We start from the raw sequence: 26540 nt of genomic DNA, 5'->3' as shown, positions 1-26540 counted from the left end.
TGTTGGAGTTGTTGCGGCGGCCCTGGTTGTTGTTGGAGGAGGGCCGACCGCCCCCGCCGTTGTTGCCACGGGAGTTGCTGCTGCTGTTGTTGGGGCCGCTGTTGTGCCTGCCCCTGCCGCGCCCTCGATGACGTGAGCCGTCACCACGGCCGCGCATGGCCGCGTTCGCGGAGGACTTGAAGCCGCCGCCGGAGTGGCCCCCTTGGTAGAGGGCAACCCGCTGATCAAAATTGCTGATCATAGCAAACAGATCATCGAGCGAGACAGGCGTGGTGCGGGCATCGAGCGCGGAGACGAGAGGCTGGTACTCCATGTCGAGGGCGGCGATGATGTAGGAGACGAGTTCACCGTCTCCGAGCGGCTTGCCAGCCGTCTCGAGCTCATCTGAGAGTGAGCGCATGTGCCCGAAGAAGCTTGCGACGGGTTGCGTCCCCTTCTGCGCATTGGCGAGGGCGACACGGATGTTGTTGACACGTGACAGGGACTGGGACGAAAACATGTTCGCCAGTGCTGTCCAGAGATCTTGCGCATGATCGATCGTGGTGACCTGCACAAGTACCTCCTTGGAGAGATTATTCAGAAGGTAGCCAAGTACCTGCTGCTCTTCGCGGATCCAGATCGGATGAAGGGGGTTCAGGGAAGTCTCCTCCTTCCCTTCCTTGTCCTTGGTGACGACGGGTCGGGCCGGCTCTGGCATGGAGCCGTCGACATACCCGTAGAAGCCAGCACCACGGAGCTGCGGCGTGACTTGAGTCCGCCAGAGGATGTAGTTGGTGCGTGTCAGCTTCTCGGTGACCTGACCAGAGAGGTTGGCTGGTGCGGCGCTGGAGGAGGCGGCCATGGTGGAGGCGGAGGTGGTGGATGGGGATAGTAGATGCGATGTGGAAGAGTTAGGCTGATACCATGTGAAAACTTAGGTTAACGCCGTGCCTTTGCCTGACTGACGGCTTCGTGTTAATATACTGGGGCGCAACTCACCAGATCGCGTACATGGTTGAGATTACAACTTGAGGTACAAGGGATAAGAGATAGAGTTGTTACAGAGATAAACTACAATGCTAACAACCTAGACTATCTCAGCCGAACTACCCTTGGAGTCTACGCTACCATCCTGACACGATCGAGCCTGTTATACGTTGCTTAACAGTAAGTTGTGGCCTTTTTCAAACAATATCCCACTTCTGTGTCCTAATTTACAAAAAAAACCTTAGTACCTTGAAACCAACCACATTCCTCCCTTACTTCATCAAAACAGCCCAAGGAATATATTTTGAGTGAAGCATAAGATATTTTTAATCATATATGTATAACAAAACTAAATTATTTTCTTTCAAATTTATGAATATGTAGTACTACTTCAGATCCGTTGCAAAGGACGGACTCATTGCTAGTTTGGGACTAGACTTTGTTTTTGGTGTGTTTGTATTGTTGCCCCAACCGACTTTAATATTTCCTTTGCTGGACATGAATTTGTTGTATGGTTGTTTTACTTTTTTATAAAGAAGACGAAAGCCAGTTTCGACAGAGAGTAAGTGCGTACCAATTTTAAAAAGAAAATGGAAACGTGAAGAAAACGTAAATTGCTTACAAAAAGAGACCTATGCCGTAGGGCATGGGCATGACTTGACCTGGCGTGCTACTGCTGCAGTGGGAATCTCACACTATTCACTCACGCACGCGGCAGCGAAGGAATCCAAAGGGGTTCAGGCACAACCATGCCCATCATATTAAAGCAGATTCTGTAGTTTTACGTGTCATTTTCGTCACACGTGGCTACGAGATCAGACTGAACAAGACACCGTAGTAGAAGAGTACATCAGGGTTTTTCCTTCTTCTAAAATGCTGCTGCTGCTCACAGCATTAGATCAGGCTTCTATTTTCTGGAGTATATAGCAAAAAACTACCATATTACAGGCTATCGCCACAAAAAACTACCGTTTTTTTTAATTTTTCAAAAAACTACCATAAATTTGGTTGGCAGATCCAAAAAACCCAAATTGCTGAAGCGTTAAGTTTTAACCGCATTTATGACAAAGGGAGTCCACACGTCAGGTCACCGTTATATTGGACCGTTAGTTGACCGTTATGACATGTGAAGTCCATATGTCGGTCCCTCCAAAAAATAAAAGGCAAACCGGTCCCTGTAAGTTTTTCTAAAAAGCAACCAACCCCTGTAAGTTTTGTAAAAAAGCAATCGGGTCCCTGCTAGTTTCGAAAAAAAGCAATCGGGTCCCGTGCTCCCGTCCGCCGTCGCCATGGACAGAAGTTGCTGTGTGCTGCTGCTCGCCGGCGCTGCTCCCCGCCGCCGCTGCGTGCCGGTCGCGGCTACTGCTCCACGCCGCCACCGTGTGCCGCTCGCCGGCGCTGCTCCCTGTTGCCGCCGATGCGTGCCGCTCGCAGCTGCTGCTCCACGCCGGCGTTGCCCCGATGCCGCCGTTGCGTGCCGCTCGCGCCTGCTGCTGCGCGCCGGCGCTGCTCCCCGCTGCCGCCGCTGACGGCTGCTGCTGCTCACCAGTGCTGCTCCCCTGCTCACGGCTGCTGCTGCTCCCCTGCTCGCCGGCGTTGTATGCGCTGCTGCTGCTGCTTGCTCGCTGCCCTTGCAGCTTCTACTCCCGTCACCGCCGCCCACTGCCACTTCTGCTGCTGCTTCTCCCTGCCCTTGTCGCGGCTGCTGCGCCGGCCTTGGTGCTGGCCATGGCTTAGGAGAGAGAGTTCAGGGAAGGAGAGGGAGAGAACAAAGAGATTAGGGAAGAAGAGAGAGCTGACATGTGGGTCCCACATGTAAGTAACGGTCAAACAAACAGTCAACTAGCGGTCAAAGCTGACGAGTGGACCCAATCTGTCATAAACACGATTCAAATTAACTAACACGGTCATCAATGCAACATGGTAGTTTTCGGGAACAGCCAACCAAATTGTGGTAGCATTTTGAAAAATTAAAAAAAAAGAAACAGTAGTTTTTTTGTAGCGATAGCCTGTAATGTGGTAGTTTTTTGCTGTATACTCCTATTTTCTGCGACATGCGGTGACGAGATCAGACTGTAGACGAATACATCAGTTACTTGTAGCATACAAGACAAGGGGGGTGGGTGGTTGCACTCACAGCGTCAGGTGCTGCTGCTCCACTAGACACAAACCACTCTCTGGCTTGCGCTGCTAGACTGCCACATTCCAGTATTTACCTGTGGCAACTGCCTTGAGTGGGCTCTGGGAAGCATGGATGCATCAGCTGCAGCGAGAAATCAGTTCAGAGTTTAGCTGATAGCCAAGAAAGTTGGTGTTCAAGCAGTTCAACGGCTGTGCTGCAGAGAAGAAGGCCGGGTAGGGCAGGTGACATGATGTTGTACTTCCTTTCCTATCTTCTTCTACGATCCACAGCCGTGTCTCTTTCATGGACTCATATCTTGCTCTATCTTTTTCAGCCGGACAATCTTTTATTTCCAGGGCATGCGTCTTCACGAGCAGGAGAACATTGGCAACAGTTGAAGGTAGTGCCTGAAGAACACATAGCTCACGTTTCCTCTAGATGGTTGATGCAACTGGCATACACTGCTAGCCAAATATTTCACTTGATCAGAGTTTTGGGTTGCTTCTTCTTCTTAGTTTCTTTTTTTCCCCTCCTCTGCTTTGCTATTTCGTCCGTACAGTCTTGTGTCTTCTTTGCGCTCTTGTAGATAATAAGCCCAAGGGTTATTGCAGATCTTTGGTCGATGGACCTGAATAGCATGTCATTTCGTGCGGCTCATATCTTTCACAGAGAGGTTAGTAGAACCAAAGGCCACATATTGGCCAGCATGTCACGTGGCAGTGTTGTGCCCCATAGCTCATCGACGTCCTCGGATATAGGTGAAATACCCAAGCGTTGCCAAACTCTATCAGCTAGAGGGCATGAAATGAAAGAGATGCGATGTGTCTTCACATTGCTCATGGCACCGAGGGCACACATTCGCAGTGATGATGTGCTTGTGTGCGAGGTTGGCGCGGGTGTTGAGCCTGTTTCTGTAGAGTAGCCAGGCGGAGACTTTAAGTTTTCTGGGGCTAAGCATACCCCCTGTTCTGTTCTGCTCCCACGCTTGTACACCATGCCTAGCGCGTACATGGCCTTGTAAGCGTTGTAATCCCATGCTTGTACTCTTCTTCTATCAATGAAAAGATACGCACCTTGCATATTCGCAAAAAAAAAGACTAAGTTTTCTGGGCACCTGTGCCCTCCAAATGATTGGAGTGTTCCTGTCGAGCTCAGGTTGTCTTAACCAGAAATGACATGCATTTTGATGTGTGTTCAAGAAAGAAAGAAAGAAAGAGAGGAGTTTGAATCCAGGATCATAGAAAAGAACTGATTTCAAACTGTGATTTACAAATAGCTTGGTGCGTCTGCGGTCTGCACTATGCTATCCATCCACATGCATCACCAATTACAGACTGGCCGCCTATTCTGCACCAAAGCTTTGTGCTAAAGTGGCGAATAGGCATCCTAGTTCATTTGCTACCCTCTTGTGTATCCATTTGCAGCCGATCATACCAGTTCAAAAAACCTGGAATATTGAACTGCTACTGCCGCTGTCCCATACGGCACAACAGCAGATTGGTTAATTGCTCAGCTCCCTACACCACGCTGTACTCGATGACAGCGATCCAGACCAACGAAGTATGATCTCTGGTAACCAAGGCCCGGACACATCCTCCTTCACAAGCCTTGAGCCTGTTTACTGATCAAAAATAGCTGCGCACCTGGGTGCCATGTACCCATCAGGATGATGCAGCTATTTTTGAATTGGGAATCAAAGTTCGCGTAGCTCTAGTACTAGTTCCTTTCACAAGCCTTGAGCCTGTTTGTATTAACAATGTAAAAACAGCTGCCCTCGTGCAGCAATTGAAGAACAAATGACTGAAGCAGACAAGTAGGCAAAAACATGGGTTTAATTTGAATTTTTATGGGCATCTTCAACACTAATTTTAATTGTTGCCAATTTCAGCAGGTCTTAACTTCGTGTGCTAACTTCAAAATATAATCAAGTCAGCTGCTGGATATTTATTATAGTTTTGAAAGTGTTGCGTTAACAAACTCAATTTGCTGTTTGGCCTCATATATTTTATAAAAAGAACTGTGAGTTATTATATCGAGCCCAGAAGACCATTCATGCACCCTGCATACTTTTGCTTATCTAGCACATTATTCTGCTTCGGTCAACCTAACGAATTCTCACTTGTGTGCAGGCGAGCAATTGCCAACAGGGACCAAGACAATTAGAGCCAGTCAAAAGAATTATTAGAAAGTTTGTGTGGAAGAAAAGTATGACCAGAACTCAGGAAGAGCAGAAAGAGTAGGAATACCAGTATAATTTACGATCACTACATTATCTATCGGAAGAACAATATACTCACGGGCTGCAGAAGAGGTACAAGCAAAAATAAATTGCAGACAGTGCCAAGTGTTAAGGGCAAACGAGGACTCGATATTGAAAAAAATCATGTACTGGACTCGATATTGAAAAAATCATGAAGGGCAACTTCAATCTAACGAATCAACAAATGCTGGACTCGATATTGAAAAGATCGTGTACCTGCCTATATTGCCAAGCGTTAAGGGCAAATTCAAACTATCAACCAGCACAAGTGACAGAATCATCAGTTATAGACAGTGCAATAATGGCTGACCGGATGATGAAACGAAGACGACGGGATGAATTAACAAGAACAGCACGAATGAAGAGGAAAGCACAAATTCAACTCAAGAAGAGCAGCAAACGTGCTAGAACCAATAACAGTGAAATAGGCAAGGATGATAATTCCAATGCCATTAAGATATGGAACTTTGGGGGGCCAACATACATCTGCGAACACTGCCATGCACTTATGTGGCATGAAGAAAGACTACAATCTTATGGATGTAGAAAGCCAACCTTTGGGATATGCTGCAAACGAGGACAGGTTATCTTGCCACCATTGAAAGAACCGCCACCATACCTTACGAGTTTGTTGACAAGAGATGGAGGAAAAAGATCAGCAAACTACCGAAAAAACATTAGGTCTTACAACTCCATGTTTGCATTCACATCAATGGGGGGAACTCTAGATAAGCAAATAAATAAAGAGCGTGGACCTTATGTTTTCCGACTGAATGGCCAGAACCGCCACCAGATAGGCACCCTGCTACCTCAAGAAGGAAATAAGCCTCGTTTCCAGCAGTTGTATATCTATGACACGAATAATGAGATCCAGAACAGGGTAGAAGCATCAAGATCTGGTGAACGTGATGCCTCACTAGATGAAACAATTGTCAGTGGCCTACAGAGCATGCTCGACGAGAATAACACACTAGCACAATCATTCCGAATGGCAAGAGATAGATTTAAAGAAGATGACTACAACAACTTCACTCTAAGTTTACTTGGCAACAGGGATCAAGATGGGAGACAAGATAACATGCCATCAACATCGGAAGTTGCTGCACTGATGGTCAAAGATCCAACCCAAAAACATTATGGGCGTGACATTGTTCTCGAGTACAAAGATATGAAACCTAAAAGGATTTCAGAAATCCATCCAAAATTCATGGCCATGCAATACCCGTTGCTCTTCCCATATGGAGAAGATGGTTATAGACTTGGAATCAAATACAACAAAAATAAAGGTGTGAGTAACAAGAAATATATCACCATGCTGGAATACTATGCATATTATCTCCAACAGCGCCCAGGTCAGTCAATGTTGCTGCTAACATGTGGAAATCTATCAATGCAGTTCGTGGTAGATGTCTATACATGCATCGAACAGTGTAGACTCAGTTGGATCAGAAAAAATCAAGGAAAATTAAGAACAGAACTTTATGATGGACTACAGGACGCACTCAGAAAAGGAGACACACTGACAGAGCAAGTAGGGAGGAGAATAGTACTCCCAGCAAGTTTCACAGGAAGTCCTCGAAACATAGAGCAGAACTACCAAGATGCGATGGCAATATGCCGTTGGGCTGGACATCCTGACTTGTTCGTAACATTCACATGCAACCCTAATTGGCCTGAGATTCAGTTGATGCTAAATGAAGCAGGGAACCAGAAACCAGCAGAACGACCTGATATTGCAGTTCGAGTGTTCATGATAAAACTAAAAGAGCTCATGTTTGATATTAAAAGTAAACAACAATTTGGAAAGACTAAAGCAAGTAAGTATTAGTAAATCATCACTTATCAGTAATACATGCTTGCACTTTTTTATGACCGGTAATTTACTAATATATATATTTTTTTAAATGCAGTCATCTTCACAATAGAATTCCAGAAGAGAGGACTCCCACATGCCCATATACTAATATTCCTTGACGGAAAAGAGAAAGGGAAGCGTCTCAAGCCCTCACAAACAGATGAAATTATATGCGCTGAAATCCCAGACAAGGACAAGGATCCAGAAACATTTGAAGCTGTCAAGAATTTTATGATGCACGGACCATGTGGAGAAGCAAATCCAAAGTCACCCTGCATGGAAAAACATATGTGCAGTAACTACTTTCCAAAAGAATTCTGTGACGAGACGATCGTTGATGAAGACAACTTCCCGAGGTACAGGAGACGAGATAATGGCCGCCAGATAGATAAGGGAGGAGTCAAGTTGAACAATGGATCTGTTGTACCATACAACAAAGATCTCCTGGTAAAATTCCAAGCACACATAAATGTGGAGTTGTGTAATCGATATATGTCAATCAAATACCTCTTTAAGGATATCCGTCAAGGAGATAACCAAGCAACAGCACTGGTTGAAGAAACAGACCAATCAAAACACAATGATGAGATTAAAATGTACCTTAGATGCAGATACATAACAGCAACTGAAGCATGCTGGCGAATATTCAAGTTTCCTCTACAGTACCAGCAACCATCTGTTCAGAGGCTAATGTTCCATGAGGAGAACAAGCAACAAGTCATTTTTCCTGACTCAACAAACCTAGAAGAAATAATACAGCGGCCAAGATCAAGTATCACTATGTTTACTGAGTGGATGGAGACAAATAAAAAACACAAAGATGCGAGAGAATTAACATATTTGGAGTTTCCTACAAGATGGACATGGGATAGGACAAAACAGAAGTGGACAAGGCGGAGAGCAGGAAGGAACATCGGCAGGATATACAATGCTCATCCTGCAAGCGGAGAAAGGTACTATCTCAGAGTTCTCCTCAACACTGCAAAGGGTTGCATGACATTTGAAGATATCAGGACTGTCAACGGAATCGTGCACTCATCATACAAATCAGCATGTCATGCGCTAGGATTTCTTGAGGATGACAAGGAGTGGACTGAGTGCATCAAGGAAGCATCAGAATGGGCATCTGGGGTGCAACTACGCCAATTGTTTGCAACTATTTTGTGCTATTGTGAGGTTACTGACTCAGGGATGTTATGGGAATCCAACTGGGAGAAACTCTCTAAAGACATACAGCACACACCAAGCTGGATTACAAACTTTCCACACCCCTTCACTCCTTCACACAACAGAAAATGCACTTTAACAGAAATTGAGAAGCAAATGGGACAAGCTGGAAGATCACTAAAGGATTACCCTGGAATAGAGATACCAAACATGTCTGAGTTAAATGAAATAGAGAACAGGCTTATAAATGAAGAAATGAACTACGATAAAGACAAGTTGAAGGCTGAACACGTGCAAATAGTGGAAAATCTAAATTTAGGTCAGAAGAAGGCCTTCGATGCAATAATAGAATCAGCAGATCAATCATTAGGGAAGATAATATTCGTGGATGGCTATGCCGGGACAGGTAAGACATACCTTTGGAAAGCTATCACTACAAGGCTAAGATCGGAGGGGAAAATCGTACTCGCAGTTGCATCTTCTGGCATCGCAGCGCTTCTGCTTCAAGGAGGTAGAACAGCACACTCAGCATTCAATATTCCAATCAACCTGACAGGTCAATCTACATGCTACATCAAACAAGGTTCCGAGGTGGCTAATCTATTAGTGAAGACGTCACTAATACTATGGGACGAAGCTCCAATGGCAAACAAAAAATGCTTCGAAGCACTTGACAAGAGCCTAAGAGATGTGCTCAGGTTCACCAATGAGAATAGTTGCAACAAGCCCTTCGGCGGCATGACAGTTGTTCTAGGAGGGGACTTCCGACAAATCCTCCCTGTTGTGCCAAAGGGAAGAAGGGAGCACACTATAAGTGCGTCAATCAAATGCTCATACCTCTGGCAACATTTCAAGGTATTCAACCTTACTAAAAACATGCGGCTCAATTCTCTGTGCAATGATCAAGCAGAGAAGCAGAAGACTGCGGAATTTGCAGAATGGATACTACAGATCGGTAATGGAGACGCATGTTTATTAGATGAAAAGGAGTATGTAAGTATCCCCAGTGACCTGCTGCTACAAAACGGAGATGATCCGAAAACAAAAATCATCCAAAGTACCTATCCTGACCTCCAAGACAATTTCTGCACACGGAAGTTCCTGGAAGAAAGGGCGATATTGTGTCCAATGAACAAGACTGTCGAAGAGATCAATGAGAATATTATGGGTCAAATCCAAGGTGACAGGGTGACATACCTGAGCTGTGACAGTGTGAGCAGATCGATGTCTTACAACAATGAAATGGAATTGTTGTATACTACAGAGTTTCTAAACAAGTTAAAGCACCCAGGATGTCCAGATCACCTACTTGAGCTCAAAGTCGGTCTGCCAGTGATGCTTCTCCGCAACATCAATCAAAGCGCAGGGCTATGTAACGGTACTAGAATGACAATCACAAAACTTGGAAAAAGAGTCATCGAAGCGCAGATCATAACTGGAGCGCACGTCGGTAGTAAGGTATGCATCCCTCGGATGACCACAGTGACATTCGAGCCTAAATGGCCATTTGTACTACAAAGAAAGCAATATCCTCTGTCCGTGTGCTTCGCAATGACAATCAACAAGAGCCAGGGACAATCTTTGAATAAGGTCGGCCTCTACTTGCCCAGGCAAGTTTTCACTCATGGGCAACTCTATGTGGCGGTCTCCAGAGTAACAAACAGGCATGGCCTGAAGATCCTGATCGCCGGCGACGATGAAGAACACGCAAGCAAAGGGATGGCGAAGAACATAGTGTACAAGGAGATCTTCTGAAATGCCTATCTGTAGCAGTGTCGTACTGTTCTATGTATTAAATAAAGTTAGGTATCTTCTAAAATGCCTATCTGTAGCATTGTAGTACTGTTCTATGTAGTAAGTTATGTCAAGACTGGCCGTGATGCACTTCCGGCCATCAGTAAGCTAGTGTTCTACAGCACGGTTGCAGCGCAACTGATGCCAAGACTCTAAACCGCGGAATGTGCTTTGGTTAATCTCTTGTACTACTGTACCATCTACTTGCTCAAATTTTTGTTGTCATCTCGTCACTGAGACTGGATTACGGGCCAACAATTCGAGGTTGTACCCGAACCCGTCGAACAGTTCAAAATGGTGCGTTGAAGCAAAAAGGGGGAGGTGGTTCTAGTACCGGGCGGAGTTGGCGGCGCAGGGGCGCAGTGTTCCGGTGGGCTGCGTCGACGCTGATATTGAGACGGCGGCGACGACCCCGGTGGGGGGTGGGGGGAGGAGGGGCAAAATTTGGGGAGGAGAAGGCGCAGTATTGTTGCCTGTTGGTAGGCGTGTTCGAATATGCCGGAGGATTCACAAGCGCGTTGATTTATTAGAAGTCCTCTCTTTTCTTATAAAAAATGCTAGACTGTCCGTTTCGAAAAAAAAATGCTAGACTTACAAAAGGTTTTTACGTAAACTACATAATCTTCTATAACTACTCCCTCCTTTCGATCTATATAGGGTTTAATGTGTTTTTCAAGACCATCTTTGACTATTGATAAGATTAATAGTACATGTGATGTATAATGTGAAAATTATATCATTGGAAACTCTTTTCACATACGAATTTGACGGTATACTTTGTGTAACTTGCATGTCATATATTATTGCTCTAATATTTGATCAAAGTTAGGCTCAAAAAATACGTTAGGCCCTATATAGATGAAAGGAGGGAGTAATAATCTCTCTTAGGGTTTTAGATATCCTCTCTTTCTTAACAAAAGAAAATGCTGGACTTACATTAAGGTTTTTAACGTAAACGATGTAATCTTCCAACTAATAATCGGAAAATGATTAGAATCATCCGGCCGATTCTATGCTTCGCGTCCACCGCGTCAAGAGCCAACCACGTGTTAGTCTAGTCCCACGCATCGCAATTCAAAATTTTGCAACATCGTTCATGTTTCCGAAATATGGGGAATGTTTTTTTCCCACGAATACGCAAAGTCGCGTATTCTTTCATTGATAGAATAAGTACATGGGGTACAACACATGACACAAACGCAAGCAGGCGTGAACATGGTGCTCGAAACAGAGAGACAAGGGATGCTCGGGCCGAACAGAGGATACATCACAGCTAAACCTACCAAACCCGAGCCAAAAGCAGCGATGCCACACCAACGAGAGCTGCAACATCGCCCGAGCCAAAAACTGGTGACACCACGAGGGAGTAAGATAGTGCCTTCAGGAAGGAAGACGACGCCGAGACGTCGTCACTATCCGGTCCGAGGGACCCGGACCTAGGGTTTTCCCTAAGCTCAAAGAGGGGCGCAGCTGAAGGCCTTGGCATCGCCTCCAAGAAGGAAACGACGCCCACGGGCGTCATCGCTGCCAGCACCGGCAAGCCAAGCAGGGATCTCTCCCTGGCCTGAAGCTGAGTGATCCCACAGCCGCCAAAATCTAGAAACGTAGATGAAAAGGCCAACATTGGTCGAAACCACCAAGACTGAACGGGGTTGGCGAGGCTGCACCTGCCGACAGCAGCGTCCAGCAACGCCGGCATGCTAGGACTGGAGGGACGCAGATCCAAGTTGTCGTGGCCTTAGCCGTCGAGAGTCTGCGAGCCAAGTAAGCTGGAGAGGACGCAACTAACTGATCGCTGAGGCCAAAGCTGCCGGGAAGACGCAAGCAGCAAGGGACACCGGAGAGACTCGGGCCCAAGGCTGTCGGGACCGGAACAACGCCGACAGCGACCCGCCGCGAGAAGCCGTGTGCTCGCCACTACCGTAGATGCATCGCCGCCTCCACGCGAGAGCCGTCATCGTGGCTCAGGGGTGGGGAGGCAGGGCCGCCAGAGACGAGGGGGGCCGCCTACACGAGAGGCAGGCCGCAGACGCCCCTGCAACCGGCCATAGTCCCCAAGCCCCAATCCAGGCTGGCTAAAGCACCAGCAAAATGGAACGCAAGGACGCCGGGATTGGGAAGCTGCAGGGTGGTTGGCGCCCATGGCAACGACCAAGAGCGCTGGAACCGCCATCGTCCGGTAGGTTGGAGCGGCAACTGGTGGTGGGGGACCAGAGAATCGGCCGGGAGAATCCCAGGGTCGGGGGAAGAGGGGGTGGAGGCGCACAAGGAGGGGGGAGTCCACGACGACCGAGGATGGCGGGGGAGGCGCGGCCAGTGATACATCTCCAAACATATCTATAATTTTTGATTGTTCCATGCTATTATATTATCTGTTTTGAATGTTTAATGGGCTTTAATATGCTCTTTTATATTATTTTTGGGACTAACCTATTAACCGAAGGCCCAGCGCCAGTTTTTGTTTTTTTTTGCTTATTTTAGTGTTTCACAGAAAAGGAATATCAAACGGAATGAAACCTTCGCGATGATCTTTCTTGGACCGAAAGCAATCCAGAAGACTTGGAGTTGAAGTCTGGAACGCCATGAGGCGGCCACGAGGTAGGAGGGCGTGCCTAGGGGGGTAGGCGTACCCCCACCCTAGCTCCACCAACGTACTTCTTTCACCTATATATACTCTTATACCCTAAAAACATCAGGGGGAGCCATGATACCACTTTTCCACCGCCGCAACCTTCTATACCCGTGAGATACCATCTTGGGGCCGTTTCCAGCAATCTGCCGAAGGGGGAATCGATCACGGAGGGCTTCTACATCAACACCATAGCCTCTCCAATGAAGTGCGATTAGTTTACCACAGACCTTCAGGTCCATAGTTATTATCTAGATGGCTTCTTCTCTCTCTTTGATTCTCAATACAAAGTTCTCCTCGATGTTCTTGGAGATCTATTCGATGTAATACTCTTTTGCGGTGTGTTTGTCGAGATCAGATGAATTGTGGATTTGTGAACTTGATTATCTATGAATATTATTTGATTCTTCTCTGAATTCTTATATGCATGATTTGATATCTTTGCAAGTCTCTTCGAATTATCGGCTTAGTTTGGCCTACTAGATTGATCTTTCTTGCAATGGGAGAAGTGCTTAGCTTTGGGTTCAATCTTGCGGTGTCCTTTCCCAGTGGCAGTAGGGGCAGCAAGGCACGTATTGTATTGTTGCCATCGAGGATAAAAAGATGGGGTTTATACCATATTGCTTGAGTTTATCCCTCTACATCATGTCATCTTGCCTAATGCGTTACTCTGTTCTTATGAACTTAATACTCTAGATGCATGCTGGATAGCGGTCGATGTGTGGAGAAATAGTAGTAGATGCAGAATCCTTTCGGTCTACTTGACACGGACGTGATGCCTATATTCATGATCATTGCCTTAGATAACTTCATAACTATGCGCTCTTTTATCAATTGCCCGATAGTAATTTGTTCACCCACCATAATATATGCTATCTTGAGAGAAGCCACTAGTGAAACCTATGGCCCCTGGGTCTCTTTCTTATTATATTGCATCTCTTTTATTTACATCACATCTTGTTTACTATTTTGCAATCTTTACTTTCCAATCTATACAACAAAAATACCAAAAATATTTACTTTACTATCTTTTTTAGATCTCACTTTTGCGAGTGGCCGTGAAGGGATTGACAATCCCTTTATCGCGTTGGTTGCAAGGTTCTTGATTGTTTGTGCAGGTACTAGGTGACTTGTGCATTGTCTCCTACTGGATTGATACCTTGGTTCTCAAAAACTGAGGGAAATACTTACACCACTTTGTTGCATCACCCTTCCCTCTTCAAGGGAAAACCAACGCATGCTCAAGAGGTAGCAGCCAGCCGGAGGCATGCGGGGCCAGGCCGTCGGAGGGGCCGGACACGCCGCCCTTGGACCAGGGGGGTGGTCGCCATCGCGAGAGGGTGAGGTGTGGGTTGAGGGCACAGGGGACGCGGATCCGCCCCGCCGCCGCCTTCCCGAGGTCCGGCGGCGGAGGGTGAGGGGTGGGTTGAGGGCACATGGGACGCGGATCCGCCCCGCCGCCGCCTTCCCGGGGTCCGGCGATGCTTTCCCGCCCGACCCTCCGACAGCGGCGATGCGGGGGAGGGCGGCGGTGGAGGTAGTTGGCGGTGGCAGCTAGGGTTCCCCCGCGTTTTCCTCTGTGCAGATAATTTTTTTGCAGCATAACCTCTGTTATAAAATATTCTGCAACATAAGCTCTATTGTAAAAAAATTGCAACATAACCTCCGTTGCAAAAAAAATCCACAACACAACCTTTGTTACAAATATTTTCTGCAACATGATCTTTGTTGCAAAAAAACCTGCAACACAACTTATGTTCCAAAATTGAAGAACGACTCGGGCACTAGGCGCTAGACTTGTGCCAAATCTAACGACTCACAAGACGGCGGATCATGTAGCACTCCCTCCTAATATAAAGGGGGTGGGCCCTCTCCCATCCTACGTCCAATCATATGGTTCGGGCAACAGACTTTACCTGCTCTGTGGTGTTTTGGAAGACTCGAATCACATTTTCTTCTCCTATGTGTCCGCCCAATTTATTTGGAGTTGCTTTAAAGAGGTGGTTGGCAGCCATTGGTGCCACACCAATTTCCCCGACATGTTCGCTGAACTTCAGGCCTCCCCCCTGCGCACTCGCCATATTAGGTGGCTGGAGATTGGGGTCCTTGCCTGGACGCAATAGACTTGTGATTCTGCGCATTCCGCTCCGACGTGCTACTGATGCTCTCTTCAAACTGTCTGGTTACTTGCAGCTTTGGCGGCCGCTTAGCCGCCCCCAGGATTGTGATGCCATCTCTGCCTTCATCGTCGACCTTTGCTTGATGGCATTCCGCTTATCGCCGCCGCTTCCTCCACCACCCCCGAGCCGGATTAGGAGCTAGGCTGAGCTCCCCTCTTTGTGTTCTTCTTCTTCTTCTTCTTCTTCTTTTGGGCTTGTTGAGCTGCGCCCTCAGCAGAACCCCAATACATGTTGTCGTACTTTATTGCTCGTGTGTGTGTTGTATGAACCTTTGTATCATGTATGGCTCTAGCAGTTGGCTTTATCTATAAAGCGGGACGAAAGCCTTTTTTGGTAATCTCCCACGTTGTTCTTTACATTCTTCTATAACTAATAATCTCTCAAAGGAGGCCATCGATCTATCAATGATGACACCATTTGTAGTCGGGGAGTTCCTAAAGGGTTTCCCCTCCTTCAGTCAAAGTTGTACTAAATCAGTGACACTTATTTTATCGAAAAGGGTTTCCCCTGCTTTATATATAAAGCAACCATCACCGAATACATCAGAGAGACCAAACAACACGCACAACGCACACACCCAAGGCAAGATACAAAGGTGTCGGGCATTGACACGCCACCCCATCGACAACAATAGAGAGGTGAATCAGACAACAACGAAGCTAGGCCTCCAAAGTGGTGCCTCCAAGAAGGGTACGACAAAGGATAGCCGCCACCGCCCAATCCGTCAAGATCAGGTTTTCACCCGGAGCGAGGCAACATGAGTGGGAGCGCTGTGACGGAGCCTTCAGGAAGGGTACGACGTCAACAATCGCCGCCACCGTTGGTCAGTCAAAGGACTAGGTGAAAGTGCTAGTTATCGACTAGAGGGGGGGTGAATAGGCGATTTTTATGGAAGTCTTCAAAACACAAGGGCTTTGAAGACAAACAGTAGAAATGAACCTATTGATATGCAACGGAAAGTAGACTACACTAGACAAGCCATAGTCAAGTAAGCAATGAAGTGAAAGTACGAAGACTATCAGCAGCTAGGTAGTATGGATCAGGATGGAAGATAGTATGAAGCCAAACAACAACAGTCTTCACACAGTGAAGACAATCAGATCATGCAAGCAGGCAATAACTTTATGAAGGCAAACTGTAAAGTAAAGAGGTGGGAAGGATAGAACTAGTTGCTTGGAGAGGACAAGGATTTGGTATACCAGTTCCAGTTGCTGTGACAACTGTATGTCTAGTTAGGGAGGCTAAGATTTAACTCAGAAAACCGCGTCTTCACCTTATTCCCCTTGAGATAAGAACACACAGTCCTCGCCCAATCACTCTGGTAAGTCTTCAAGGTAGACTTCCAAACCTTCACAGACTTCATTCACTGGCAATCCACAATGGCTCTTGGATGCTCAGAACATGATGCCTAACCGGCTGGAGGATTCACAGTCATCAAGTGTAACAAGTCTTCAGATCACGCGGACAGAAAGACTTCAGTGATGCCTAACCCTCTTTGGATCTAGGTGTTTTGGGCTTTGTCCTCGCAAGGATCTCTCTCTCAAATGCTTCAGAGGTGGGTTGCTCTCAAACAACAAAAGCCATGCACTAACTTTGAGCAGCCACAATTTATGGTGTAGGGGGTGGGCTATTTATAGCCAGGAGGCAACCCGACCTGATTTGTCCGAAATGACCCTGGGTCACTAAGGAACTGACACGTGTCCAACGGTCAGATTTCAAACACACGCGGCAGCTTGACTTGGGCTACAAGTAAAGCTGACTCATCCAGCTCTGGATAAGATTTGCTCTCATTGTCTTTGCTCGAAGACACAGGATTTGGTTGAGCATCACATCAATCACTCTGACTTTGTTCACTTGGACCCCACTTAACAGTACGGTGGTTCCTATGACTCAACAAAGAAGAAACGGAAACTACGAAACAACTATGTCTTCACACTCCATAGTCTTCATGTGAATGTCTTCTCATGTCATAATCTTCACTGTGAATATCTTCACAGACCACCATTGTCTTCAATGTCTTCACACATTTTTAGGGGTCATCTCTGGTAGGTAAACCGAATCAATATGGGACTACTACCTGTGTTATCCTACAATTCTCACAAACATATTAGTCCCTCAACCAAGTTTGTCGTCAATACTCCAAAACCAACTAGGGGTGGCACTAGATGCACTTACAATCTCTCCCTTTTTGGTGGTTGATGACAAACTGGTTGAAGTTTTCAATGGGGATGAAAGGTATGTGAAAGTTAAGGATTAAGGGATTGTCTTCATAAGCAGTAAAAGGCTCCCCCTGAAGATGTGCATATAAGTAGTTTGCTTTCGAATGCAAATGCACATGGCACATTTTACTTTGTGGAGATCCTCTTCAACTTATGAAGACAATTCATCATGCATAGAAAGAGATAACGAAGATAATGACATCATAATGAAAAATGGACGTCTGCGGAATGGCTTCATGCGGAAAATATCATCGCATCACAAGGTAGCAGAAAAAAGTAGCAGACGACCATCGAGTTTAAGTGTTACAACTCAAAGAACCAAATTTTTCAAAAGACGAGATTTGTAAAGACTTGGCAAAAATAATGCAACCACCCCATAAGGACCCTCTTAAAGACTATCAACTCATAAGCTTCTCCCCCTTTTGTCAGTAATGACCAAAAAGGTTTGAAGACATAGAGTATCTACTCGTTCCCGTCAGGAGTGGATGATGGAGCAGGGTTGACGTTGGAGTTAGGTGGTGTAGATGGGCCTGATGCAGTGTCAAGATGCGGTGCAGCCATGGTCGGTGAAGTGGCGTCATCTTCTTCATCGACGACTCTCGCAACAACTATTGCAGCCGAAGACGAATGCTCAGAGTATTCAATAGACGGCGTGCGACGCCAGCTTGCATCTGGTGGAGGCCTGGAATCAAACTTGAAGTCCTCAGTGAAGCCATCTTTGCCAAGATTGCCTTCAGGATAGAGCAGTGTGAGACTCTTCCAGGACTACTGACATGCTTCATGGGCAACAAACGAGTTCTTGGTGGCCAAGTTTCGAATGCGATTGACATCCACCAAGATACTCTGCATCTGACGCTTTAGCCAGTCATGATGCTTATCCTGCTTTTGATGCAAGGCCACCAGAAGCTCTCGGTCACTAAGTACACGAGAACGCTCCCAAGGCCTTTGGGCAATCATACTCGCAGTGGCTTCGGTGTTGGCACGATGTGGCACTCTCATATTTCCAGCCAGAGGATAAGTGGGGGTTGCAGCATTGGGGACAAGAATTCCTTCCATTGGTTGCGTGAAGCTTTGATGTTCAGCATTTTGAAGATGTGGAGGCTTCTTGGCAGGCTTAGGGTAGATGGCTTCAATGGACAGATCGGCCTCCGGTAGAAAAACAATGTGGTTGCATGCTGAGGGTTGATAGTCAATAGTGGAATGGAGCTTGACCAGGTGCATCACCCATGGAGCATAGAACTTCAGGCCAAACAGATCAACCCCAGAAGCAGCTAGTTGTCTGATGAAGAAATCTTGGGTGTTGAATCTGATGCCATTGATGATATAAAACACCAAAGTCTTCATGGCTCTTTCAGGTTTAGCTTCATAAGAATGTTCCTTGATCGGCCATAGAGTACGCCTCAAAATGTGGTATACTGTGCGTGGCAAGTACTCGAGGTCCTTCACGAAGAATTCCTTTGGGTATTCAGCATCTTGAGGCAATGGCTTCATCATACTGAGTATCTGACTCATATTTTGGTTCGGGCCTCTGAAAGATACTCTGCAGTTCATCTCGATGATGCTGACAACCAGGCTCGTATAACTCACTTGGAGTGGGCAGGGAAGTAAGCTCGATAATGTCTTGAGCTTTGGCTTCGCCATGTACATCACCTGACATCCTCTCAAGGATCCATGTCTTCAGATCCCTGTTGTAGCCGTGAATGTGAAAAGTGGCATAGAACTGCAGCAGAAGCTCTTCATTCCAGTGCTCTTTCTCTGTCACAAACGGCAGAATACCAACATCCCTAAAGCAGTCAAGAGCTTCTTCAAGACAGGGCAGCCCAACAATAGCTTCACAATCCAGACGCATGTGTGGAAAGATTCGCTCTTGATTGTACAGAATGCAGGAGTAGTAGCTTCGCTGCTGATGGCTCCAAAATCGATCGGATGAGATCTTTGGCTTCATGTAGGGATTCTTGGCACTGTCAAAGAAGGTGTTATGTGCTCTGAAGCTGTGCACGCTGAAAGATCCTGGTGTAGTTGCGGCACCTAGAAGCCTTGGCAACCGTGGCTTGGGCTTCTGAACTTTAGGCCTCTGCTCCACATGATAGTCATACTGTGGTCCAGGAGCAGTGGGAGGAACCATAATAGGCCATTTTACTGTGACAAGCTGTCCACGATCAAAGGCCTGTTCCATGCACTACAAAAAAAAGACACATCCGTGACATTTTGGGTCAAACAAAAAAATTTCTGTCATACTTATGACACTTCTATGACGATAATTGTAACAAAACCGGTATCATCATAGATGTGGTGGGCTCCTACTTCTATGACAAAAAATCATGACAGAAAATGGGCTTTTCGTCCTGGGCGGGCCGGAGACGCAGCTGCATGACATTCTTTGGGCCGTCCATGACGGAAAAAACCGTGGTAGAAGCGAGGGCGAGGAAAATTTCAGGGAGTTCCCGGTTACGGTGGGTGGTCGGGGGCCGAGCGATGCGCGTTTCTCTCATACACGTACGCGCATGTGTGCGAGGCATTGGCTCTAACTGAACCCGAGCGAGGCGTTGGGCTCTAACTGAACCCGAGAGATTGCACTGCAGGCTACGCGTTACTGAACCCGAGCGATCGATCGATGGCTGTTAACTGAACGCGATCGAGCGATTCCTTCGCTACTGCTGCTAGTTGAAGCCGATCGATGCTGCCTCTCTGGATGAACAGTGAGCGTTGGGGGGGGGGGGTGGATGAATAGTGAGCGGTGGGGGTGGATGAACAGGACCCCGTGGCGTTGCCTCGATCGAGCCGGTTGGGGCTGGATGAATAGGACCCCGTGGAGGGCTGGATGAATAGGACGACCCCGTGGAGGGCTGGATGAATAGTAGACAGTGGAGAGGTGCCCGTGGAGGGGTGGTTGAACAGTAGCCGGTGGAGTAGCGCGCGGTGGAGGCTGGATGAACAGGAGCCCGTGGAGGCTGGAGGAGGTCGACGGTAGCCCGTGGAGGCTGGAGGAGGTCTACGGTGGAGATGAACAGTATCTCATGGAGTCCCGTTTTGCGGTACGCCACACCCCTCCCGATGAACAGGACCCCCGTTTCGACCATAGCGCTCCAACACAAGTCCGTTTCATCCGTTTTGCGGTACGACACACCCCTCTCGATCAACAGGACCCTTGTTTCGACCGTAGGAGGTCCGTCTCCTCCGTTTTGCGGTACGCCAGACCCCTCTCAATGAACAGGATCCTGTTTCGAACGTGGACGGTCGAACACAAGGCCGTTTCCTCCGTTCTGCGGTACGCCATGCCTCGTTTCCATCGCCTGTTCCGTCCAAGCCTCCCGATGAACACGACGATGCATTCCGTTCCGACCCAGCCGGTTGGCTCCCCATGACCACGACGACGACGATGTTTCTCCGTTCCGATCCAGCCATGTACACGAGCCTGGCCGTACGTATGCGCGAGTAGGCGTTCGAGACCCCGTCCATATGTACATATACGTGGCCGTATTTGCTTTCTTGCACACTGGCCGCTGTACGTACGTGTACATGCTACGTGCGCGCCTCTACTACGACACGTACGCGCCTCTACTACGACACATGCGCGCCTCTACTACGACACGTGCGCGCCTCTACATCCACCAGTATGTACGTACTCGTTCGCGACCAGAATGACAACGCTACGTACGCTTCGACCAGGTGGGTCCCGACTGTCACGCACTTCCTTGTATGCGAAGATGTAGTTGGTGGGTCCTAGCAGTCAGGGGGGCGAATCGTTTTTTTTTCAGACGCACTTCCTTGCGTGGTAAGATGTAGCTGGTGGGTCCCAGTAGTCAGGGGGCAAAACGTTTTTTTGGACACACTTCCTTGCATGCAAAGATGTAGCTGGTGGGTCCCAGCAGTCTGGGGGGAAACGTTTTTTCGCGAAATACAGTGGCCCGTCCGGTGGGTCCCTGCTGTCAGGTGGAGGTCATTATTTTCCACGTAATAAGGAGGCACTTCCTTGCTGCGGCCGTGGACCCAGCTATTAGCCTCTGCACGTACAGTCCACGTTTGATGGAAGTCGTTCGTTGACCACGTTGACCATGCCGCGCCGAGAGCACCAAGGCGGTGGACGACGATGAGGCCTAGGAAGGGGACGACGCGGAACCGCGGAAGACGCGGCAGTGGATGCACATGAGGAGAGGAGTACGAGGGTCCACTGGTCCGGCTGCGGTGTGAGGCTGCCGTCGTCACAGAATAACAGGGGGTGTGGGTGAGTGGAGGGATGGTCTGGCCAGTGGTGGGAGTAGTAGGAGGCGGTGAGGCCTTCGCAGCATCACAGCTGGCCATGGGAGGCAGGAGCAGGCTGCACGACCGGCGCTGCTTTGGGCGGCTGGAGTAAGCAGACGAGAGGTTGAAGAAGCACTACGACCGTTGGATGGACATCGTACGGTCACTGGAGCTAGAATCATTCATATTGACTAAAGTTGACAAAGGCCCCAGTCCCAGTCAATTTAGGTGGCGTTTGGTTCACCGGCTATCCTTCGGTTGGACAGGGATAGCCTATTTTCTGAGGGATGCCATCTGTTTGGTTTGGAGGGATGAAAGGATAGGGATAGCCAAGATGCTGAGAATATTCCTCAAAAAACTGGTTAACAAGCGCCGGCAAAATGTGGCAGATGAGGGCAGCCAGCCAGCCACGCTTGCATCTCAACTGAATCGTTTCTTTCGAGTCGGCTCTCCCGAACAAAAAGCATATCAGTTTGTCCAGCTATCCATGCTCTCTTTCTCGTGCTGCGGTGGCGCCGGCGCCGGACGGAGAAGCGCAGCGGTGAACCGAATCTAGCCGGAGCCTCGTGTTCTTTGACAACGGCCGCCACGCAATCAAGCGATGCGCGCCTGTGCTGAGTTAGGCTGCAGCTGGCTCGGTGCCTCAATCCTCTCATTCCCAAGCTCCAATTTCTCTGTATGAAATTCTACCACTGATTTGTTGCTCTACGATCCGCAGCTCGATTTGTTATTATATTCATGGATGATTTTGTGTATAATAATTTATGCGTCAGGACGTGTGGCTGATTGTGTGTGTGCATGCTTGTGTATATGTATCTTAAAGTTTTTTTTACTACTACCTAAAAAAATACTACTGAAAGAAAAAGAGGCTTAGTCCTATTTTTCAAACTTGGCATGCAAAGTTAAATACACAAATAGCTATCCCTAGACACCTCTCATCCTTTCAACCAAACAACAAAACATGGATATTCAAACAATCCAATCCCATCCAACCAAACAATGAAAAGTGGTTATCCCTAACCACCTGGTTGAGGTTATCCTTAGCCAACCCAGCCTCGCCATCGAACCAAACGCCACCTTAGTAGGCCCACAAGTCAGCCTCCCACCATGGTGGGTCCCAGCTAGCAGGAGGAGTATTCATTTTTTTGTGCGTAATAAGGAGGCACTTCCGGTGGGTCCGAGCTGACAGTGGGGGGGGAACGTTATTTGCGCGAAATACGATGGTCCGTCCGGTGGGTCCCAGCAGTCAGGGGGAAATGTTTTTTTCGCGAAATACGGTGGCCCGTTCGGTGGGTCCCAGCAGTCAGGGGGGAAACGTTTTTTTCGCGAAATACTGGTGGCCCGTCCGGTGGGTCCCTGCTGTCAGGTGGAGGAATAATTATTTTCTGCGTAATAAGGAGGCACTTCCTTGCGGCTGCCGTGGACCCAACTGTCAGCCTCTCCATGTACAGTACTCTTTTGATGGAATTCGGTCGTTGACCACATTGACCACGCCGTGCCGAGAGCACCACGGTGGTGGACGACGGTGAGGCCTAGGAAGGGGACGACGCAGAGCCGGGGAAGACGCAGCAGTGGATGCCCATGCAGAGAGGAGTACGAGGGTTCACTGATTCGGCTGCGCTGCCGTCGCCGCAGGATAACAGGGGGTGTGGGTGAGTGGAGTGGAGGGATGGCCTGGCCAGCGGTGGGAGCAGTATGGGGGCGGTGAGGCCTCCGCGGCAGCACAGCCGGCCACGGGAGGCAGGAGTAGGCGGCACGACCGGCGCTGCTTTGGGCGGATGGAGCAAGAAGACCGGAGGTTGAAGAAGCACTACGGCCGTTGGATTGACATCGTACGGTCAGTCGAGCTAGAATCGTGCATATTGACTAGTTGACAAAGCCCTCCGTCCCCGTCAACTTAGTAGGCCCACTATACTGGGTCCCATCTAGCAGGGGGAGTATTCATTTTTTTGCGTAATAAGGAGGCACTTCCTTGCGTGCGAAGATATAGCTGGTGGGTCCGAGCTGTCAGCGGAGGTAACATTTTTTTTCACGAAATACAGAGGCCCTTTCGGTGGGTCCCAGATGTCAGGTGGAGGAATCATTATTTTGCGCGTAATAAGGAGGCATTTCCTTGCGTGCGGCCATGGACCTAGCTGTCAGCCTCTCCACGTACAGTCCACTTCAGATGCATGTCGGTCGTTGACCACGTTGACCACGCCACACCGAGAGCACTAGGGCGGTGGACGACGGTGAGGCCTAGGAAGGGAACGACACGGAGCCAGGGAAGACTCGACAGTTGTTTCCCACGCGGAGGGGAGTACGACTGTACGAGGGTTTACTGGTTCGTCTGTCATCGCCGGAGAATAACAGCAGGTGTGGGACTGTGGGTGAGTAGAGGGATGGCTAGGCCAGCGATGGGAGTATGGTGGGGCGGTGAGGCCTGCGCGGTAGTACAGCCGACCGCGGGGAGGAGGGAGCAGGCAGTCCCGCTGGCGCTTGTTTGAGCGGCTGGAGCAGGAAGAGCGGAGATTGAAGAAGCACGACGGCCGTTGGATGGACATCCAACAGTCACTACTTGTGCGTCAACCTTTTTTTTGGAAAACCTCAAATCTGTGGAAAACAGCATACAGGCCATCTGCCATTATTTTAAATAATTTACAGCCCATTTGCTAATTCTTACGGGATCTTTTGGATCCCATATTCTTTTTGTTGGCATTACAGCCCATATTGTGGCCACGGTTAAAAAATTATGCAAAATTTTGCATATGTAGGTGCGGTCTGAACTGTTTTTAATCCCGAAATTTCGAGTCACATTCAAACTGATTTTAAAAATAAATGTATATTAATATAAAATCCAATAAATTGTCCACGCATAAAAATCAATGCAATTTAAAATCTCGAAATGAAAAAAAAGATATTTGAAACTAATTGTCGGTTTGATGTGTTTTAAAAAATGTACATCCCATTTCTCATTACTGATAGGCTATTTTCTCGGCCAGCCGAATGATGCTCTCCTCGTCTTCAAAGAGAAAAAAAACTACTGGGCTGGTCTGTGGTAAACATAAAAGAAAAGGCTGTCTAGACATGCCAGAGTGTCCCGCACAGCCCAGTTGACACCCTGCTTCCGTCTCAAAAACAAATTAGATAAATGCCACTCCAATTATGGCAATTCATAAAAATGCCACTGCAATTTCCAAACTTTGAAAAATGCCACTGCAATTTTTGCAAGCTTTGAAAAACGCCACTGCAGTTTGCAAACTTTGAAAAACGCCACTCCAGACTTCGAAAAATGCCACTAGAAATGGCATGAAATGGCATTTTTCAAAGTTTGGAAATTGCAGTGGCATTTCTCGGAAACACCAGATTTGGAGTGGCATTTATCAAATTAACCCAAAACAAAAATAACTGGGCGAGCTGCTGGGTCCCTGGTGTCAGCCGCTCGTTGTGCAATTCTCTCGTTTATTGACTATGTTGACAATGGCATGGGACCCAGATGTCAGAAATCCACTAGGAGGAGACATTTTTTTATTGGCTTGAAATAAGGAGGCACTTGCTTGCGTACTGCCATGACCTTGGTGGGTCCCTGCTGTCATCCTCTCCATGTACAATCATCTCCTGATTGTGCATGCGTCAACTTGGTAGGCCCACAAGTCAGCCTCTAAACCCGTGGAGGACAAATACAACCCATTTAAAAAAATAACAGCCCGTTCCATACGTTCAAATGGAAAGTTCAACATTCAGAGCAAAGTAACAGGTCTGATCCACATATAGAGTACTGAACTTCCACGTTAACAACCATCATAGCCAAGTTAACTATCTACTCCCACTAATACTCTAGTAGCATACAAGTACTAACTTACTCTTAGCTAACTAGACGATGCCGGCCGCCATCTGTGGTACACGCTAAACGTCGGCACCGGCGTCCTGCACCTCGCCTCAGACTTGCAAGAGGTGCGATAGGGCGCGTTGCTCGCGCGCGTTGGCCCTTTCCATGCCGGCGTGGTCCACCGAAGCTTCGACTTCCAAGCGGGAAACCCACTTGATGAGCTGGTAGTAAAAATCAGCGTCGCGAACGCGTGCATGCCCGACAGCCTCCAGGGCTATTTGTCGGGCACCTGCCTCCATGTAGTCGGCCCAGTTGCGGGCGCTCTGCTCATGACTCAGAGCGTCGGTGCGTTGCTGCTCCATGTCCTGCTGGTGGCGCAAATCGACGATAGACTGCTCCTCTGCCAAGCAGTCGCGCTCCAACAACTCCTGCTCCTCCGCCAGGCGGTCGCGCTCCAACAACTCCTCCATCTTCGCATTGCCATCTAAAGACAGATAGAATGCCTCCTCCCTCTATCTGCCTTCCGGTGAAAAACCGAACACTAGTTTTGGCGGTGACCGCCTCCGGCGTCGCCTACCACGGATGGGCGGGGGCATGGCGGACGTGGCGAGCAACGTCGGGCCGGTGGGGGCTTATGAGGATATGGCGAGTTGGGTCACGGTGCCACCGGAGAAGGCCGGGAAACAGTACTTATAGGCGGAAGGTGGCGCGACGGTCATCAGAATTCAATGCATAATGGCTTAGCACGCCAGCTTGCCGTGGAAAACTAGAGAAACTGAAATTATGACAGTGCCGTCCCGTCCTGTCTGGGTCGCACGCCGGCATGGCGGTCAAACGAGTGCACTCGAATCATCTCCCTCCTTGTCAATAATGAATCCACAGATTTTAAAAGCCCGTAACAATTAAAGCGCATCTTTTTCGCATCAATTAGATGCCTTAATTACGGCCGGCTGCATGTAGGCACTCAGAATCGCTCGCAGCCAGTACGTGGAGCAGCATGCAACGAGTCGCAGTCGAGGGCACGCATGCAACCACTTAAATCGTTGGAATTAATTAGGCTTAAACTTCTGCATGCCGTTAATTATTGCCATGCCTTGGTCTTGCTGCTTTGCTCATGGGACTAATAGACCCGGACGGAGGGAGTACCTTGGTTGGTGAGAGGTTTGAACTAAGCCCTGCAAACCGTAAAGGAGGTACTAGTACGTGCGTGATCCGCTATTTATTCGTGTAGGATCGAGTAGGTCGTTTCTTAAATTGAGCCCTGCAAACCAGAAAGGAGGTAGTACGTGTGTGATCCA

The 26540-nt window shown here is 48.1% G+C and overlaps 1 protein-coding gene across 2 annotated transcripts; it reads left to right on the top strand.

Annotated features, from left to right (window-relative positions):
- Nucleotides 1-3117: 3117 nt before the first annotated feature.
- Nucleotides 3118-10322, top strand: LOC123119660 (uncharacterized). Of its 2 annotated transcripts, none has more exons than XM_044539545.1 (4): nucleotides 3118-3330; nucleotides 3423-3488; nucleotides 5218-7165; nucleotides 7259-10322. In XM_044539545.1, the coding sequence occupies exons 3-4, from the start codon at nucleotides 5500-5502 to the stop codon at nucleotides 10123-10125; spliced, it is 4533 nt and encodes a 1510-aa protein (XP_044395480.1). In that variant the 5' UTR covers nucleotides 3118-3330; nucleotides 3423-3488; nucleotides 5218-5499; the 3' UTR covers nucleotides 10126-10322. The 2 variants fall into 2 exon arrangements, with proteins under 2 accessions (XP_044395480.1, XP_044395485.1); XM_044539550.1 differs by having other exon boundaries at nucleotides 3119-3321.
- The last annotated feature ends 16218 nt before the right edge of the window (nucleotides 10323-26540 follow it).

Source organism: Triticum aestivum, chromosome 1B, assembly GCF_018294505.1.
Source record: "Triticum aestivum cultivar Chinese Spring chromosome 1B, IWGSC CS RefSeq v2.1, whole genome shotgun sequence".
In the NCBI taxonomy this organism is placed as follows: domain Eukaryota; kingdom Viridiplantae; phylum Streptophyta; class Magnoliopsida; order Poales; family Poaceae; genus Triticum; species Triticum aestivum.
The sequence above is the reverse complement of the archived record's forward strand: the minus strand, read 5'-3'. Positions and strand labels throughout refer to the sequence as shown.